The 19,783-nt window shown below is 39.8% G+C and overlaps 1 protein-coding gene across 2 annotated transcripts in view; it reads left to right on the forward strand.

The window, feature by feature from the left end:
- Positions 1 to 19,783, forward strand: part of LOC119132563 (endothelin-converting enzyme-like 1) — a 33,103-nt gene that overhangs the window by 11,943 nt on the left and 1,377 nt on the right. For both annotated transcript variants that reach the window (XM_037267948.1, XM_037267949.1), the window contains exons 7-17: positions 5,439 to 5,661; positions 7,421 to 7,519; positions 7,983 to 8,057; positions 10,391 to 10,494; positions 11,256 to 11,314; positions 14,096 to 14,147; positions 16,183 to 16,250; positions 16,400 to 16,524; positions 17,675 to 17,740; positions 19,441 to 19,536; positions 19,666 to 19,742. In XM_037267948.1, coding sequence (XP_037123843.1) covers positions 5,439 to 5,661; positions 7,421 to 7,519; positions 7,983 to 8,057; positions 10,391 to 10,494; positions 11,256 to 11,314; positions 14,096 to 14,147; positions 16,183 to 16,250; positions 16,400 to 16,524; positions 17,675 to 17,740; positions 19,441 to 19,536; positions 19,666 to 19,742 — 1,044 coding nt within the window. The remainder of the gene's footprint in view (positions 1 to 5,438; positions 5,662 to 7,420; positions 7,520 to 7,982; positions 8,058 to 10,390; positions 10,495 to 11,255; positions 11,315 to 14,095; positions 14,148 to 16,182; positions 16,251 to 16,399; positions 16,525 to 17,674; positions 17,741 to 19,440; positions 19,537 to 19,665; positions 19,743 to 19,783) is intronic.

Genomic DNA, 19,783 nt, shown 5'->3' on the forward strand with positions numbered 1-19,783 from the left:
TGATTAACATATATGGACATCGTTTTCCTTTGCCCAGACGCGGGTCACCGGGGCCACCCTCCGGAGGTGGTGCTCAGTGGCAAGCGTCTGGAAGGACAATGTGGGTCCCCCTCCCCACGAGCTCACCCCCTGTGGGAGGGGCCAAGGAAAGCTGTACGTTTGGGTTCAACCCGATGGACAAGAGGGTAGCCTCCTCCTTCTGGTCAGGGGACAGGTCCTGACTGTTGTTTGTTCCCATGCACCAAGCAACAGTTCAGAGTGCCCATACTTTTTGGAGTCCTTGGGTACTCCATGGTTTGGTTGGGTGACTTCAATGCTCACCTGGACAATGACAGTGAGACTATGATTGTGATGATTCACTTATTAGACAATAATCCTAAAGAAGATTTTTCGGGACTTCACTCATCTCAGGAAGTCAGAGATTTTCCAAAATTAATTCAATTTCATTCAAATTTTAAATGATGAAATGATGCTAAACATTAATATTCAAAATACTTGTTGGGCAATATTTGTAATCCAACTTAAGCTGTTTTATTGTTTGGAACATTGTTTTCTTTAGATATCATTGGTGAGGTGACCCCCCCCCCTATTTTTTTACCATTCTGGGTTTAGGACTTGGTTGATATTGTACCTGCATCACATGCACAAACGGCAGCAACATTTAACACTACTCCATGACACAAATGCAGGATACTTATTGAGTGAGCCCAGTAAAGGTCATTTTTCTTTTTGTTTTGGTTTTTGTTTTGCGACTATGAGAAGGACATTATTTGGGAAGGCTTCTCCAGCAAAGGTTGGATGGCTTAATTCTACAATGTCACATCACTTACACAAGCAGAAAAATAAAATGTTGAGGGAAAAATAAAATGTCAGCTGTTAGAAGGATTCATCTACAAAGGTTGGTCATGGTGGCCCCTAATGTGTCATAGCAGCTCTGACAAATCTGTCGAGCTGTTCCAACCGGCCAGCAGGAATAGACCTTCACCAAATGCACTAACCATGTATGGTCTTTGCATGGAAAGGTAGGAAATTTAACTGCTCATTTGATTTGGCAGCAAATGAGTTTGCCTCTTTTATGTACCAATTATTGGAAAAAGTAATTCCAGACATGTTCTGGATGAACTGCCAGAACCATAACACCCTGGTCCACTAGCCTAATGTCCAACATAGCCTCACTGCAATAATGGATTTTTAGTTTCAGCTGAATTCAGACCCACAATCTTTCTCAATTACCCTCTCAGGCTGAACTATGGCGTTGACATATGCCTGTTTTTTTTGTTTGTTTTTCTACCCTGTAGCATTCGATTTTCTGATGTGTCAACAGTTTACAGGTACTGTATTCAAACTGTTATCCACAGAAGAGTCCCATTTGTTTTTTATGTACGACTGTGATACTTCTAACTTTCAACACTTTCAAAACATGAACAATATCCCACCTGTACAAAAATAGTGTGAGTGAGTGAGTGAGTGAGTGAGTGAGTGAGTGAGTGAGTGAGTGAGTGAGTGAGTGAGTGAGTGAGTGAGTGAGTGAGTGAGTGAGTGAGTGAGTGAGTGAGTGAGTGAGTGAGTGAGTGAGTGAGTGAGTGAGTGAGTGAGTGAGTGAGTGAGTGAGTGAGTGAGTGAGTGAGTGAGTGAGTGATATGCCAACAAACTGACCTCTCATCCACCTGGAAATTTGTGGCATGTTTTTTTCTCCATTCAGCCAGAGGAACATTTAGGAGGAACATTTTACTATCTTGGTGTTTTATATGGTTGAGATTAGTGCTCTTAAGTTCTTCAACAGCAAATACATCCAACCATGACTCTCGATATACCTTTTGAAGTGGCTTCCAAAACTGATTTCACGTGTTCCCAAGCTGGAACATTTCTCAGAAAGGTCAGTAAAAGTTTATGAGGAGTTCTTAAAGAGAAATCTAGTCCTTTACTTCAATCTTGCAGCTAAAGCCAATCAGTTAAGAAGAAGTCCACTTGTGGCCAAAAGGCTGCAGGTACCATTTATTGGACAGAAATAAGCCCTAACACCCCGAGTATGAATGAGCAAGGACTATTCTTCGCCCAGTGTTTCATTCATGGCATTCAGTCACCCAGAAGCTATCACACCTCCATCTCATCGTCCTCCACCAATTTCCCTGTCCTTCTCTACAGCCCACTATGCCGTCTCCAGCCACTGCAGTGACTGCAGCCGATCCCATTAGCCAGATGAGCAAGCCTCCAATGGAGGAGAAAGCATAATGACAACACCAGAATCTCTCACACACCCTCGCCACTGCTCCTGCTCCGTCTGCTCCTTCTGTTCATCGTCACTCTCAAGGGTGTCAGAGTGTGAGGCTGGCACGCTGCTGTGTGTCATTTTTAATGGTTTGCTACTTAATGCTAGTTCAAGCTTCGGGTGGAACACTATACTGTGTGGTCTAATTTATGTTGACGCCGTATTCCTGCACTTATGCGTACGATACCATATTTGTGTCGGCCCCTGAAGCTCAGAATTCTCTGCGTTGTCCTGCTTTCGAAATACAGACACAGTCTGCTTCTAATGTTATTTACGGTTCACTAAATGCCGGATTTCATGGTGCTTTAGCACTCGTTGCAGCACTTGTGCTCTCAAATGAATGTTTAGAGCTCATCTGAACTGAAAATATACAGTTGTGATTACACAATGGTAAAAAGTCTGTCCCAAATATTTTGGGTTTTGCAGTTGCAGAGCGTACTTGAATGGTTTTTCATTTTAACAATGCCGTATACAAATGTATTTGCACTTAGAGCCTGAAATGCAGTGCCATTGCAGGTTTGGAATATAGGAGGCTCTCAATCCCACCCATTACCCTTCAGGGTCATTACCTTTGTAAATGGGAGGATAGTGTCATTTCATCTCCCTAACTAGCCTCATTAAAATCCATTCAGCTAATGAGCCCTCACTCCTTCACTAATTAAGAGCCACTGGTTGATCTGTACATTCTGCTGTTACTCCATTACTGCAAATGTACTTGCTGACACATTTTACATGTCATCAGGCAGGATGGCTTAACCTTTAAGGTGACTGTAAAGACGGAAAAGTGGTGTGAAAAGATGTTTCATGTAAAATGTATCTGCAAAAGGAAGTGTTGGCTACAGTGCCATTGCCATTGACGGCTATAGACGTCAAAGATTCATTTTTAGTATAGCTGGCACGGACTGAAGAAACTGAAGATTACTCATTAATATTGTTACCAGAGGTGTCAATCCAGGTCCAGAAATTAAAAACCTCGCCACAGTGCTTTTAATAAACCAGCAAGTAAACGAGTTAGCTTCTGGGTGTTCGGTTACCTGCCAGCCCAGTTGTTTAGAAGCACCTTTGCGAAAGCCAAATCGTGGCAGGGTTTATACCTCTGATTGTTACTTCAAATAAAATCCTTGCTTGAATAAAATCCATACTTGAATGCTAGATTGTTAAATTGTTGATAAATTGCATACAACACATTTGAGTGGAGGGTCACGGGAAGAAACAGTAGTGAATGAGACCCATTGTCCAACATTGAATGGAACTAAGTACACTATTTCAATAATGTAGATAATGTGTACAAATTAGATATGAATTGCATCTGAGCAATCTCTATCTTAAATAAATTCTAGGTATGCTGAATTGTCTTTGCAAAATATAACATTTACAAGCCTCCAAGCCCATCTTCCTTTACCTTTTGCCATCAATTATATTCACAACACAAGTGTTTTATTGGCAGGACCTTCAGGGTACCGTTGCCAAGCTCTTCTGATTCCATATCTGTCATACACAGGGAAAATAAAATCGTTGAGGAAACAATAACAACATGCCTTAAGCCTCAGATGGATCCTCACAATGGGAGTGGGGCATCTGTCCCCCATAGCACATTGAAAGAGTGCACCCAGCAGAGTAGGGCACAAGAGCACACCACCATTCTGTCTGAGGATAGAAGAAGACTCAACTTGAATGCATAAATGGATGATTCCCTTTAGTGCCTCTTCTTGCCGCACTGGACTAGACTAAACCAGCCCACTCTACTTTGGTTTTCATTCATTGTCTTGTTTTCTCATGTCTCCACCGCTTACACTATTTCAGATACTTTCAGAGCTAAAATTTTGATGCCATTGTTGTCAGGCAGCATCGATTCAACCATTTTTCTTGAAGTGGCCTGTCTTTAGGCCATGGTCCATGCAATAACCACAATATTAGGTGCATGAAAGACACTGCGTGAATATGAATTATTTGCATTGGAAATACTTGAAAAAATGTTCTCAGTTGCCTTACCTGGATAGATTTGTAAGTTAAGGCAGAGTCAAACCGAGATTGTAGATATTTAGAAATTAAGCGTGACTAAGTTAGGATAATTTGGCATAAGCTACAGCCAAACTAAAACATAGTCAATTTAAGTCTTTCCAGGTATATTCCTTTGAATGGCAGTATTTGATTCGATTGGTGTTACTTAGTTTTTAGCTTGCCTGTGTTTTTAACTTACTTTTCGCTTTCGCTTACGTATGGGGGTCGCAAAACCACGAAGGTGACAGTCCTGGTAGGTGAGGAGTCACACATTCATGGAAGAAGTTTTTTGTATAACCAATAGTGTCACCTTTTCATCACATTAATGAAGTTGAAGAATAACAGATCAGCGCCGCTCAGGATCAGTCTCGGTGGAAAATCCCAAGTCAGGCCAGTCCGAGACTAAGACCAGACCAAAAATTTGGGATTCAAATCGGAGACATGAAATGTGGTGTTGAAAAGAACTCTTAAGTACTGTGCAAATGGGGCTAGCTTGTTATTGTCATTTTGATGTGGTAAAACAGTAAAAAGCAAAACAGATATATTTATGAAAATGTACAAATCCAATTTTAAAAAGTTTGTAGATGGGTGGCACTTTGGCCAAGAGAGAACCCAAGTTGGATGGAAATGTGGATCTAAGGTCAGACACAGGAATTTTTAAGTTTACGTCAGTATGGCGTCAGTGGAAACATCCGTCTTTTTGAATCTAAGATCAAAATAAAAAGCTATTTTTTTAAATGTACATTTTGTAATATTCGATGCAAGTTTTTTGGCGCTTATTCCGTGACTTTCTTATTGTACAGACTGTCTTCTCTCCTCCCCTATTTACTGTATCCATTTTGCCTTTTACACTGCTGAAGTTAGCGATTCCATTTTTTATTTCTTTTTTTTTTTCTCAAGCTATCATGTTTCCTCTGGAGTGCAGTAGTGGTGTCCAGGGAAATTTTGATACATACTCAAAAAACACATAAATAAAATGTATGTAAAACGAGAATTCATACTCTTGGACTGTTAAATCACTTTTAAGAAAAAAATAGACGAGAAACCGTTCACAAGTATTGATGGAATTTTAACAGCTCTCGCGCTCATTGCCGCACAGATACTTTTTCAATTATTTGTATGCTTTATCCAATAACACTGTCCTCACTTACTGAACCTTCCACCGTAGGGTTCTCCATAACTACATGCTGTGGCGCATTGTGGCAGCGCTAAGTGAACATCTGTCAACCGCCTTCCGAAGCACCATCCATGAGTTTTCCCGGGAGATTGATGGCACCGAGCAGCAGCTGGAGCTGGGCAGACTGTGCCTCACGCAGGCCAACAAACACTTTGGCATGGCCCTGGGAGCTCTCTTTGTCCAGCAGCACTTCTCCTCACAGAGCAAGGCGAAGGTAAGAATGCAAGCTGGGGAGTGAAAGAATGGAACACTGAATGCATGCCTTTCGTTGTGTGTCGTTTTTCAGATTAACTATGCACAAAATGTGAGCTAGTTTTCAATAATTGCTTGTAAAGAGGGCCATTGGCTTTGAGATGAATTTGGAAATCATATAGCCTTCCAAGGCAATAAGAGGATATTCAAAAACTGACCTTGGCCTCAAATGTTATTGCTGAAAACACATTTGGTAACATCATTATTCTAAACTTGTATTGAGAAGAGAAAAAAAAAGAAAACCTTTTTTTTTTTAATCATGGATTTATACTTCATGCATTTCTTTCTTACATTTCATCTTGACTTTCTGAAACAACTTGATGATTCTCATGGTTTGCTGAGCTCCAATCTGAAAATTCTATCCATGACCATTATAATGCTCTCTCAGCCAGTTCTCACTAATCCCACACCTCTGGCCCTTTATCACCTAAGGTCCGTCTTTCTCCCACCTTGATCCTTCCACATTGTTATTCTTATCGCAGTCTCTTGGCCATTCTAGGACATGAAGATATGTATGTATTCTTTTTTAACTTCTGCAACAAAAGTCTTGTATCTGTCCACTCAACTCAACACTGTCACTACTTTCAAACTTGTTGAAAGAAAAAATTGTGCACTTTACCTAAATAATTGTCAATCCTTTGTTGATTTTATGGGCAAAATTAGGGTTGGACTGCTGTATACTGGTGCGAGTTTTTCTCAATTTTCTCTTTCTTGTGTAAATACTAATTCACATTTATGCTTCCATCTTTATATGACCGATGTGGATGAACACAGACATGGTCATATTTTTATTAATTTTACATACTGCATTGCGCTTCTTTATTGATTGCTTTTTTTTTTATTATTATTTTTTATACCTGTACTTCTATATTTCTGTGGAGTGCTGTTGAAATAGAATGCAAGCTCTTGTGCTTTATTAAAAATTACAACAGGCGAAGTAATTGTCTAAAATGCAGTGCTTCACATAAGGGGCTGGAAGCTGGTTTATTTTAAGACCTAATGCCCACAACGTTTGTTTGGTAACAAGTTGTGATGTGCAGCCCTGACAGATGACACTTACCACAGCCTAAAGAGAAATTACAAAGCCTCGGGAGCTCTTGTTAAGCTTTCAAGACGAGTGTTTTGTCATGCCGAGTACCTGACGTGGAGGCATACACGATGTGATGGAACAGCAGACATTTGTCATGACAAAATTATGATTGAGTGATTTGTTTTTTCATTTGTGGAAGGGGGGCAGAAGCCCAGAAAATTTGGCATATAAATGGAAAAAATTTGGAATCAAAATGTAAAATGGGGAATTTTTTTCTCATTACGTTGTGATCTGTGTTGTTGACTTTGGTTTTTGCCTTTTGCATTTGTGTGTGGAATAACAATATGTCCTTTTTATTCGAGTGAAAACACGAGCTGCTGATCACCACGATGTCATCATATATAAACACATAGAATCACAATTTTGTATCTATTTTTGTCTGAGTGGAGGTCTGTGTTCAACTGAGTCACAGCTTTGTTCTCAGTGATCATGCCTGTTACATCCTTTTATACGGCACATCCAAAAATGAATATGGTTGGTCAACAGTAGTTTCCCGTCAAAGAAACATAACAGTTCCAACATCTGCTAAAAACATAACGTTCTTGGGCTAAGCTTATTCCTTTAACAGGAAATAAGCTGAGTGAGAAAATGTGTTTTAAAGAAACCTTAAATGTAATGTGATCCCCTCCAGGTGCAAGAGTTGGTAGAGGATATAAAGCATTCCCTGGACCTGCGGCTGCAGGAGCTTGACTGGATGGATGAGGCCACCAAGGAGGCAGCCAGAGCAAAGGTTGAAAACCTTATTCCTCCATCTCACACACGCAAGTTCCTGTTCGATAGGATTTGGATTTGTTTTAGTTTTCTACTTCTCTTCCTTCCGCGGGTTTGACTGATTGCTTGGGAAGATGAAACAAAGTGATAGAATACATCAAGGTCTTGACTTTGAGAATACAGATCTCTCTGTGGTACTGATTTAGGGTCTGCACAGCAAGATATCCCTTCTAATACATTTACAATGTGAAGTTATAATCCTTTTATGGGGCCTTGCCGAATATAAAGAGCTTCCCTGTAATCCTATTTCACTTGGTTTGCTTGATTAGTTGATGTGTGCGCTTGTGCAGATGTGTGTGCCCGACTCCAGACGCAAATGATAATTCAATATATGTTGGAGGCAAATGTATGGAGAGTGGTATTTTTTCCCTGCTCACTTTCCACTTTGTCCCTCATAATCCTCTCCAACTCGTCTTTCTCAGCTGAAGTACATGATGGTCATGACAGGATACCCAGACTTCCTGGTCAAACCTGAGCTCATAGATCGCGAATATGGGGTGAGTCATAAGATCACACTTTCTCATCATGGCTTTCTACTTTGGAAATGATTTTCCATCAGGCGTTCCTATCCTGGGAGCCAATTTAAATGGAGAGAGCATACATCGTGCAGAAAAAAGTACCCTTCAAATTAGCTATGCTGATTCAAGTAGGGGTAACATTCAGTATCCACTATGTGAGATGAAAATCGATATCTGTAACACTACACTAGGTATCAGAATGGGTTACTAGTTAGCTACCCGAGGCAAAAGAAGGTCCGCCCATACATTTTTCAGAGAACATTTCTTATAATAGAGCTTGCGTAATCAGAGAAACTAAAAGAAAATACCTAGAAACGTGTGATAAAGGTAATCTGCGAGCACAAATTTGAAACGGCCCAGATAACAGAAGCACATGTGGCCCAGTGAGAGCCAACAGGCAGAACTAAAGGGCAAATAGTAGAAGCAAGGTCAAACCGAGGCATTGCAGCTTTAGAGAAAAAAAAGGCTCTATCTGGAAGTTAACATTGGCCGTATTTGTGTGCAAAAATATGCACTATGTTGCTGATAAATCCCTGCCTCTGACATTTTCTAAATATATTGCAGGTTAATTATCTTTTAGTGATAAAAGAAACCTACATAATGTGAATTCTACCAGATCTCCATGCAGATGTATTTTGAGCACTATAGAAGAAACTGCAAGGTCTCAAATGATATACTTGTAGAACTCTACAAGTATATCTTTACGATGTAAAGAGGGCACTTGGAGACCGCCATCCACCCCCGACCGTGTGTCTGAATAATAATACAGTCAAAGAGGTCGATGCATGCTGTTGTCATATTTATGAAGGAAATATGATGACATCCATCACAAACTTCAGCGAAGTACAGAATGTGTCTGCTTGCGCTTTAATCGAATCCACCGAAGTACAACACCTGCGCCATAACCTAGACCTGCATTTGGTCCAAGGCACAGGTGTCAGACTCAAGGGCCGCTATCCTGCATGTTTTTAGATCAGGGGTGTCAAACTCATTTTTGCCGCGGGCCGCATTGTAGTCATAGTTTTCCTCGGAGGGCCATTATGACTGTCAACGCCTTATACTATTATTTACAGTATAGGCTACACGACAAACTGATGAATAACTAGTTTTGAAATCAGAGACTAGTCAAAACTGTTCAAATTGTTTAAAAAGATGAATGGTAATAAAAATGCTAGCAATATTTCTATTTTTAAAAAGTGAAGATAATTTTAGTAATGACACAAAGCCGATGAAAAATTTGTCTTCGCCGGTCACATAAAATTATGTGGCGGGCCGTAACTGGCCCCCCGGCCTTGAGTTTGACACCGGTGTTTTAGATAGTGAATGGATTGTATCGTTATCAATTTTTACTGCATATTTAGTATTACTGGTGGTAATCAGAAAATATGACATGTTTTAATTTGGAGTGCAAGTCCTTTCTACATGTTAGCAATAGCATGCTAGTTTTTAGTATTTTAAGAATTTTGTTGGGACCAAAGTTCAAATGGTTGTACGAGGTGATCCCAACTCACAGAAAATCTTTCAAAAATTCCAGATCACAGATTTGCAACGGGTGCATTCAAAATTTCTCTTGGACCTTTTGTAATTTGCTAGATTATTGCTTTTTTTCCCCCTCTCTGCACCAAGCTATGAGTACATTGGTCTTAAAGAATGAAAAGTATTTTCCCACATCATTCCACTGGAGAAATTATGCATGTTATAAGTGGGTGAGTTTTCAGTAATAGAATAAACAGTACAGTCAATATGGTTAATGGCCTTGCTTGGGTTGCACTTCTTTACCTTGAGGGCCTCGAAGAGCTTTAAAATTTCACTGCAGTCACCAAAGGATTAATAGAAAATGTCATGGTAGAGCAAAAGATCATTCACACATCGATGTGGGTTTTTTCAATATCTTGCTCATGAACAATTTGGAAAATTTGCGGGGAAGATCTGCTGCGCGATGTCTTTATCAACTAACAACTAGTTGGTTAATTGCTGAAGAGTCCATTTTAAAACTGGTGTATTTTCATGAAGCATTCCACTGTACCTAATCATTGGTGAAAAACAAGCAGCTTCATCCACGGATCACTTTGATAAGAATACATCCTTCCATTTTCTATACTGCTTTTACTCATTAGAATCGCATTGGAGCGATCCATCCACAGGCCGGCTAAGATTCAAAACCTGAACCTTAAAGTTGATGACAGATGTGCTAACCAATTAACACCGCGTTCCTTTAAAGATATAGCTGATGATTTACTGTATATTAGAGCTTGTTGTTTTCAGAACTGTATACTAACCAATTGGTGTCATCATACTTTTCGGTTTGGCAGTTTGACGTGGATGAGAAAACCTACTTCAAGAACATTCTCAACACCATCAAATTCAACATTAAGCTGTCCATCAAGAAGATTCACGAAGAAGTGGACAAGACAGTGTGAGTTCCCCTTCTTAGCAATTGTCTCTATGATGTCCTTTTTTAGTTTGACACATTTGTGGTTGTGCCACTGTGACAAACAAACATATTTAAAGTCGAAAACACAGAGCTGAAGAATATCCATTTAGTTATTTATCTACAGCAGCCAGACAGTAGGGACGTTTGGTGAGACTTGGAGCCCTTTTTTGTAAAATACAGCAGCTTCATACTCCTGGATTGAGTGATTCTCTGCACTGACACACATTATTATTCCAAGATGCCCGGAACAACTGCTCCATTAGCCCACGCTCGATACCCTAAAGAGTTGAATCACGCACTCCCCCTTTATCACCAAAAAGTACATCTTTCATTGCTCGCTCGCTCTGTCTTGTCACCGAGAAATAAATAAATGCTCCTCCTTCTTGTCTTTCGGTCCTCTTTGACGCTACACAGCCCACGCAGAGCCATCAGTCTTTCCCTCCTGGAACAAGGGCATCGCTCACTTTCAGAGTTAGTCATTTGGGGAATTTGGTGGCAATCGATTGGTCTGGCTTCAAGTGGATTAACATAGAGGAACTGTCCTTGTTTTCAAGTGCAGAGAGCTGTGACTGTGGAATCACAAGCACTGAATGTCGCTCACCAGGGGGTTATACAGAAATGAGAGAGAGAATGTTCTGGGATTCTCTTCACTACTTTGGTGTATGTCGTATGTGTGTGTGACTCTCTGCTTGCCTATGTGTGTGTGTGTGTGTGTTGGGTGGGCATGTTTGATATCTCCACAGGTGGATACTCCCCCCACAGGCCCTAAATGCCTACTACCTTCCTAACAAGAACCAAATGGGTGAGTGATAGTTCACACACTGGGAAGAAAAATATTGGCCACTGTAGGGCTTGAAAATTGGAGACTGTTTCCACTCTTTCTACAAGGTTTTGATTTATGTCTGTGAGAATCTTTACCCAGTAGAGGTTCATGACTGGTGGCTGGATGTGGTTAGCACTTTTCCTTCACAGTTCAGCGGTTGGGAGTTGAATTTGGACTTTGCATGTGGCTCAAAAATTCAGAAAATACGTATTCATATGAGGTTCATTGGGAATTCTAAATTGGTCTTAAGTGTGAATTTAAATATCAGTGGCTGTTTGTCTATATATGCCCTGTGATTGACGGGTGAACAGTCTATGGTATTCCTCAAACTCTTGCCCAAAGTCAGCTGAGATAGCTCACCTGCAACCTAAATGATGATCAGCAGGAGTGATGGGAAAATGAAGCTTCATGAACCAGTTGTTGTATTCTTTGGCTCCTCTAGATGGCAATGTTGGTTTAAAGTGAGGGTTTTAAGAAATGGTTAATCGGTGGGCTTTCAGCTCTTCGGTGAACAGAGTGCCATCTAGAGGTCTAAGTAAACTCAACAACGGGTTCATGAATCATCTTGAAGCTTCATTTGCCCATCATTAATCAGCAGTATAGAAATGGATAAATTGAGTTCACGGCTCTCAATGTCTTGCACACCATCCTGTTGAGGTAAAGTGAGCTTGAAACTTTCCCAGCTGACTTTGGTTGAAAGGCAGACTATACCCTGTATTGATCGACACTTAATCACAGGGCATATGAGCCTCTGGTACACAGAAATCCACCTCAATTGGCAAACTAGAGCTATAGCAGACGGTCCAGCATTTATCCACCTTTGCCTGAATCCAACAAAAGTGGGATATTGTTGCAAGTATGTAGGTTATCACACAGCTTCACACAGGTTTTTGCTGACTTTGATCAAAAGAGGGAGTAAATGCTCAAATTGTTGGCATGTGTGTACCTGACTTTAAGAAACAACAAGCAGTAACACCTTTTCAATTAACAAATAGCCTCGCTCCATCACCCCTTCCTTACTCTTGTCGCTCACTAGGAGCCTGCACCTTCGTTCCTGCCTGCCAGCCTTCCTACTGGTTTAAATCCCTAGCTGAAAAGAAATCAATGGTTTTCTCGTAAGCTGATGTAGAGGGCTCCAGGAGGTCAGAACATTCCTGTCCCACACATATTTCTCTCACGTCGAAGGCAACCGCCTCAGCCAATTCCATTTTCTACGCTCTTAATTAGTGGCAATTACTGGACTGCTGTTGCTTCTCACAATAGAAATGTCATCAATTTCCTAAACCTGGTGGTGGGCTGCATGTGGTTAGCACTTCTGCCTTACAATTCTAAGGTTTGTGGTTAAAAATGTGGTCCTTCTGTGTGGAGTTTACATTCAGGAGACAATAAAAAAAATACTTTCAAACCATTTGAGTTGATACTATGTAAGCAGCTCGGGATATAATTCAGGAGTAGAATTGGCACATGCCTATTTGATGCCCAACGTGTCTCTTGTCATTTTTGTCCCATCTGTGGCCTTTCATAGGTAAAATAAAAAAAAATAAAAGATTATACATTATGACTGCTTCACAAAGTACTGTACAGAAATATGTATAAACATGGCAAGGCAGTAAGGATGACATCTGAATGGGCAGACCAAACACATCTTTCAGTGTGGTGACTACCATGAGGTGACACTGGAGTTAAGAATTAAACATTTTACATTTAAGATGATTAAAAGCCAATAAGACAAGATCATCTAAAAACAAATGAGGAGACACAATAAAATAACATTAAAGTGTAGTAAACTGATAGTAAATGGATAAATATGTGAGTGAAGAAACTGAATAAGAATTAAATAAACATTTTAATAAGTACAAAAGTGAATAAATAAAATATCAAAATAAATTAAAAGAGAAATCAGTTAAAGGCTAAACTAAAAAGTTGAGCCTACTCTTAAAAATATCGATGCTTTCTGGCAGGCTCTTCCAGAGTTGCTGAATGCAGCCTCTCCATTAATTTTCCTTTTAACTCTGGGAACAATTAAAAGAACTGTGCCAAAGCACCTCAGGGCCCGCAAGGGTTGATATGATGACAGCATATCAGATAGGAATGATGGCCCAAGACCCTTAAGACATTTTAAAACTAGTAAAAGACTTTGGTTACACACCAGATATGTGGAATAAAATTCAACTCACAGTCAAAAAGGGCACCCAGGTTTTTTTACACAGTCTTGTAATTTTGTTAAAAAAAAAAATCTTTCTTGCCTTTAGGACCAATTGCTAAAACCTCATTTTTGTTCTGGTTGAGCTTTCGGAAATGCACTGCCATCCATGACTTCGTATATAAAATACAGTTAAGAAAGGGTATCAATTGGTCCTACATCATCAGGATACAAAATGTTGTGTGACTCAGCCTAAAATTTGTTAAGATAAAATCAATTTCGAAATCGAATAATGTTAGAAGCGTTTGACTTGTCGCGTGTCAGTGAAAAAAGAAAGAGCTGTGCAACAGGTTTTGTTTAACCAGCAAACCAGTTACGTTTCTAGTAAGATTGTGTTGAGTGCGATGTTCATAGCAAATTTATTCTGCCAAGTTTGGTAGCACCAATTGATTTGCATTGCCACTCGGGAACATCCAAATCTATACTTTGATTTTATTATGTACTTTACTCGCAAATTATACAAATGTGTCTATTCTTGGACATGCCAGCTGTTTGTATTTTTCACTCCCTACATCCAAAGAGTGCTTTAATCATGTTTCGTTTGTATTGTCTTTCAGTTTTCCCAGCCGGCATCCTTCAACCCACTTTGTACAACCCTGAATTCCCTCAGTAAGTGTCTGTCCTCATGTGTGTCTTACATCCCACAGGTACGGTACAATCACTGGTGGCTCAAAAAAAAAAAAAGGTCTCCATTATTCTGGCAGCCCTCTCTTTCCCAAAAAGCCCAGCACCCCTAATTTCATCAATTTAACGAGCCGCAAAGAGCTCAATTAGCAAACAAGGTCTCACTAATGGAACAGGTTTCAATGCTAGGTCGCCTCCCTGAATTTGAGTTCAGTAATTGGACAGAACTGGACAGACGAGAGACCTACTCTTTCTCCATCTTTCATTTATCTATCTCTTGCTGCTCATCTTGAACACCCATAAATGACAAGTGAAATACTATAAACCTAATTTCACACCTAACTTTAGCTTGTGTCGACATATTTGCCATCTAACAAACTCCCATAGCGATATGAGAGATTTTTGATCGCTTTAACATCAAAATGTTTCAATTGTTGTCAATATATGATATGCTGAGCACAATACATACTGTACATTAAATAGGAGTATCCTTAATATTCTCTCAATAATAGCAGAACCAGCATAACAATCAATTGAGGAATAAATAGTGTAATCTACCTGTTAAAATGTATGATACAGCATACTGATAAAATCAATGAAGTCGCTATACACCTGAAAGTTGATATATTTTTCTTAGGTATTAGGTGTAGTCTATCTCATCTACCTCTGCTTGTCTCTATGCTACCTTTGTGTTCCATTTATATAATTCAAGTACAGAACAAAAATCCATTTGGAACTTCATTGCGGAAGAAGGCGTTACAAAGTAAAGCGACAGAGCAGCGACTGCAGCTAAAGTGATATTAATTTCTGGATTTAGAACAATTAATTGCCTGTCATACAGTACTCATCAAGCTACAACTTCATTTGCAAACCATTCGGGCATGAATTCAAGTAAGGAAGCAAGTTTTGATAAGCGGTTTTGAAAAGTGCTGCAAATAAATGGGATGGAGACGATGGAACAAATACAAAGCATTTGCGTATATTGTCCGACCCCTTTGTAAGCCAAATGCTGCTCCAAATGATTTTGACGCAAGTGCAACTATTTAACTCAATCCAAATTGCTGCTCCTTCTTTATTTATAAAAATCACAAGCTCACAAATGAGATCATTAGAGCAAACAGGTTGTGTGCTAAACATTAAAGTACACTTTTATGTCTTCATTAGTGGTGATTGCCTCTAATTCCACTACCTGCTGCCATGCATGCAGATAAATATTAATTAATGGCTCTGTGGTGACCTGTCCACCTTTCAGGAGTCCAAAAGCCCAAACACGCACAAGCACAAGCACCGTACACACATACACACACACAAACCTCACTATTGCATCCAGTAATTGAAGCTTCAATCAGCCAGTTAGTTTTAGCGAGGGAGTCCGGCTCATTGCAAGGCAGCGTATCGACTAGCTGTCAGAAAGTCATTTTCAGACGTAGCCATGTGAATAGCCCCGAGTCTGCCCTCGAATTGGACTCCCATCTTTGCATGAGCTGCAAAGCCAGCCGGCTTCCGGTTAGGGTCAGCACTTGGCCAGAGGTGTGCACGTGTATATTAGAGGTGCGGTGTGAGATGTTGAATTTCTCCAGGAGAATGACATTCCAAGCTCTCAGCTGACATTCCCCAGTGCAGTTTATAAAACAGATAAAGTGTTAAGCACTATATTGCATAGAAAATTGTGTGTTTGTCCAGTCCATTAGCGTGTGTGTACCTGCATGAGTGGGCTCAGTGCGCAGTCCCATTAAGTGGCAGAAAGGCGTGTGTTATGGTTTGCCATGACTGCAGCACTCTTCCACCCACAAAAAACAAAAGTTCTATTAGAACCTACAAAGATATATTTGTAACTCTTGAATATTAACTTACTGCTATCCTATACAGTACATGATTCGCTTCGATGTCATATTCACTTTCGTCAATTTTCCGTTGCAATACCTCTGCTACCCTAAAACTATTGCTATTGTTGTGCATCAGATGCATATGAAAATACTTGTAAGCTCTTTTTTAAACTATTTTTCTTGACTCCCGCTAGGTCTTTGAACTATGGTGGAATAGGAGCAATCATTGGACATGAACTGACTCACGGATATGACGACTGGGGTAGGAATACTTTTCTTCACATCAAAACTAGTTGTGATGATAAAATATCTTTATCAGTAATCAAACTTGATCAAAATGATACAATTTGAATGGTGTTGCTCGTACATATCATTTTTGCATGACGTTTCAACAATGATGGCCATACGCAGGGGGGCAGTATGATCGCCATGGCAACCTCCAACAGTGGTGGACAGAGGAGAGCTACAGAAAGTTCCAGAAGAAGGCTGAATGTATCGTTAAGCTCTACGATAATTTCACAGTTTACAATCAAAGGGTGAGTCTTAACTACTTTGCCTGTAGGTCTTCAAATGGATATTCCAAGAAAATTCCACACACAATTCTGCCACATTTTGTCTTTTACATATACCAGCAGAGATGAGAATCCACACACATCCACATTTGGAAAACTGAAAACAAAATGAACAGTTAAATCAGAGCACCTGTCCTGAATTGAACACGTCCATGTCCAAAAGACAATTGGAAGAGGGGGGCTAGTTTAAAAATGACACGTTTGACAACTACGACAAATTCTTTGTTTTTGTGGAGGGGGCAATTGCAAACTTCACCTTGAAGTGCAAACACGTTAGAGGAGCCCAAGAATGTATGCTTTTTATCAGACGCCTCAAAGTTTGAAAAAAATTGACTATTTTGTACTTTCAATTTATCTTAAAAATGCTGATTAGCAGATAAAGAATATCCTAGTCCATAAGGTTGAACCTTTGCCAGAAGCCCACTCTTTTTGTGTCCCGAGTGTCATTTCCAATTTCTTACTCATCTGTCTACAAGCTAAGTGCTTTTTGTTGTTTTTGCTCTACTTTATGGTCCAAGGAGGAAGTGGGGGGGGCGGAGACTAATACCTATAGATAGCCACGAAAAGTACTAGCATTAGGTGACACACAATGTCTGTTCCCATGGTACCTGATGTAAAAGGAACATTGCAGTTTGACTCTCGGTTTCGTCCTTTTTAATCATTATTATTAATTATTGTTCCAGGAAAAAGCTTACTTCAAAGTTCCCTACATCATCATGGTTATACTCACCTATTGACACATTTATTCTAAATTAACACCAACCACTCATTGGTTGAGCAAACCCATCATTGCTGCGTACTTAATGAGTTTTCATAAATTTGCCAAGAAGATTTGATAATGAGATTTCATCTTTCCTCAAACTAGTGGCACAAGAGCAGTTTCCAATGGGACCGAAGGAAGTCCTCTTTTGTGGAGGAGAATTGACCACTTTAAACTATAGTTGGTTGGGCTTAAGATCCTGTGGCAAACTTTGAGTTTGTTAAGTATGCAGCATGTGAATGAGCACTTTACATTTTGTTCCCTTCCATTGTGTGCGCTTGGCAGCATTGGGATCAAAACATTTTATTGCACATTTGGTATTTTATGCTTTATGAATGTGTTTTCTGTATCTAGGTTAACGGTCGCTTGACATTGGGAGAGAACATAGCTGACATGGGAGGACTCAAGCTGTCATACTATGTAAGTACTGTCAGTTAATGATCAATCTCATACTGCTGAATCTGATATAAAAGTTATTTAAAATGTGGAATATTTCAGGGTTATTCTGGTTCTGAAATCTGATCCTGATCTGATCTTTTGCAAAACCTTGATGTTTTGATGGGCTTCAGAGATTTCAAATTGGGAACTCTTTATGTATGGGACTGGCTGGGGTCATGTATGATTTATGGGCACAAATATTAATCAGCCCAAATGGTTGTCCATGATTGGTTTTTTTATACGCAAATATAGTTTGTTTGCCTCCTTGGAGGACTAAGTATGAAAATTACAAGGTATTTTTATTTGAGAGATTGAAATCTGAGGATTTGGATTTTCATTGGTTGTGAAAATGGTTCCAACAATCTTTCCATGTCGGATAAACTGGCTTACAAGATCAATGTTTTACGGAATGTTTGTTTTCAGTGCAGCCTTTGGACAATTAGTTATCTGGCTATTTATGCCTTCCTGTCAAAGTGTTTTACCTTAACTAGAGTTTAGCAGTTTGGTTATTGAGTTCTTTGCCCATAATAAAAGCTGGCTTACTCTGAACAATTATTCCTCCCCACTTCTGAAATGATGATAATTGTCACTCCACACCAGGTTCCTCAGCCAATAACAGGAATGCTGGACGAAGTACAAGAGCGAAACACCAACCTTGAAGTGGTGGTCAAAGCACTACCATGTCAAAACCAAAAGGAAAGCAGAGCTGCAGTGTTGGCACAGATTAGCATTAACTGAATGCGTTTCGAGCAATAGCTTCTGATGATAGCGTTATTATAATTTCGGCTGAGCTGTGAGGAAATGGGTGGCATATGTAATTGGCGCTGTCATGCGTCACACCACAACACCAGTTGATAAGTGGAATACAGACACTTGATGATGAAATGCTGCTTCCATGAATGATAATGCAATAGAATTTCTATGGGTACTTGCTTTGAGTGTTTGTGGTGGGAAGATATGGTTAAATTAGACAGTGGTGGCTTTGTGCAAGGTAATTAATTGAATGTTGTTTGATGTATGAATTAGCGGTATGAAACTATTCTATTTAGCAGCAATTACTTGATTGCTACGCGACAAAGTGTTTGTGTTTGGTATACTATACTGTACCTGTATATCATGATCAGTTTTAGGTAGGCTTGTGTACTGCTCACAAAATAGCGATCTGTCTGATGAAGAGTTTCCATCTGGAAACACAAAAATCAATTTGCTTGTGTGGTTTACCTCAACGATGAATTTTGAATGCCCTTTTGGAGAGACAGGCATGTTCAATGGATAGCCAAAAAACAACTGACCGGCATTATTGACTGGAAGTGCTGAAATATTTGATACTTTAATCCACTGATTTATTTTTCTGTACCGGTTCTGGATGATTATCCAGCTTCTGCAGACCTTTCTGATCTTTTGAATCAAGTGTGTTGCACCAGGGAGTCATATAAAACATGCAGGACATCGAACCCCGAGGAATGGAATAGGTGAACCCTGGTACAATGACCAAAACTCATGTTCGCACTTATGGGCAATTTTAAGTCTTGATTTGTCTCATGCATGTTTTTGTAATGCGGGAGGAAATCCACACAGGAGCGCCAGAGTCGAGATTTAATGCCAGATTGACTGTGCTGCCTGTGAATTAAATCGTCCATCTTATTTCTATTCATAACCCCCATCACATTCACTTTGTCCAGGCTTATCAAAAGTGGGTGAGAGAACATGGCCCAGAGAGACCCTTACCAGGGCTCAAATATACACACGAGCAGCTGTTCTTCATTGCCTTCGCTCAGGTAACAAGGCCTCGCATTAATTGTCGCCATCATTTTGTTGCCATAAATGCTTCACTTGTTTCAAAATTAGGCTTCGGTTTTGTATACTTGCAGTTGTAGTCAAACGTTTTTTCTCTTACTTGATTTCAGAATTGGTGTATGAAAAGAAGATCTCAATCTATCTACTTGCAGTTGTTAACAGATAAACATGCACCAGAACACTACAGGTAAATTGAATGCACACTTTGATACATCCGGTCTTTTGAAG

Source organism: Syngnathus acus, chromosome 13 (assembly GCF_901709675.1).
Source record: "Syngnathus acus chromosome 13, fSynAcu1.2, whole genome shotgun sequence".
NCBI lineage: Eukaryota > Metazoa > Chordata > Actinopteri > Syngnathiformes > Syngnathidae > Syngnathus > Syngnathus acus.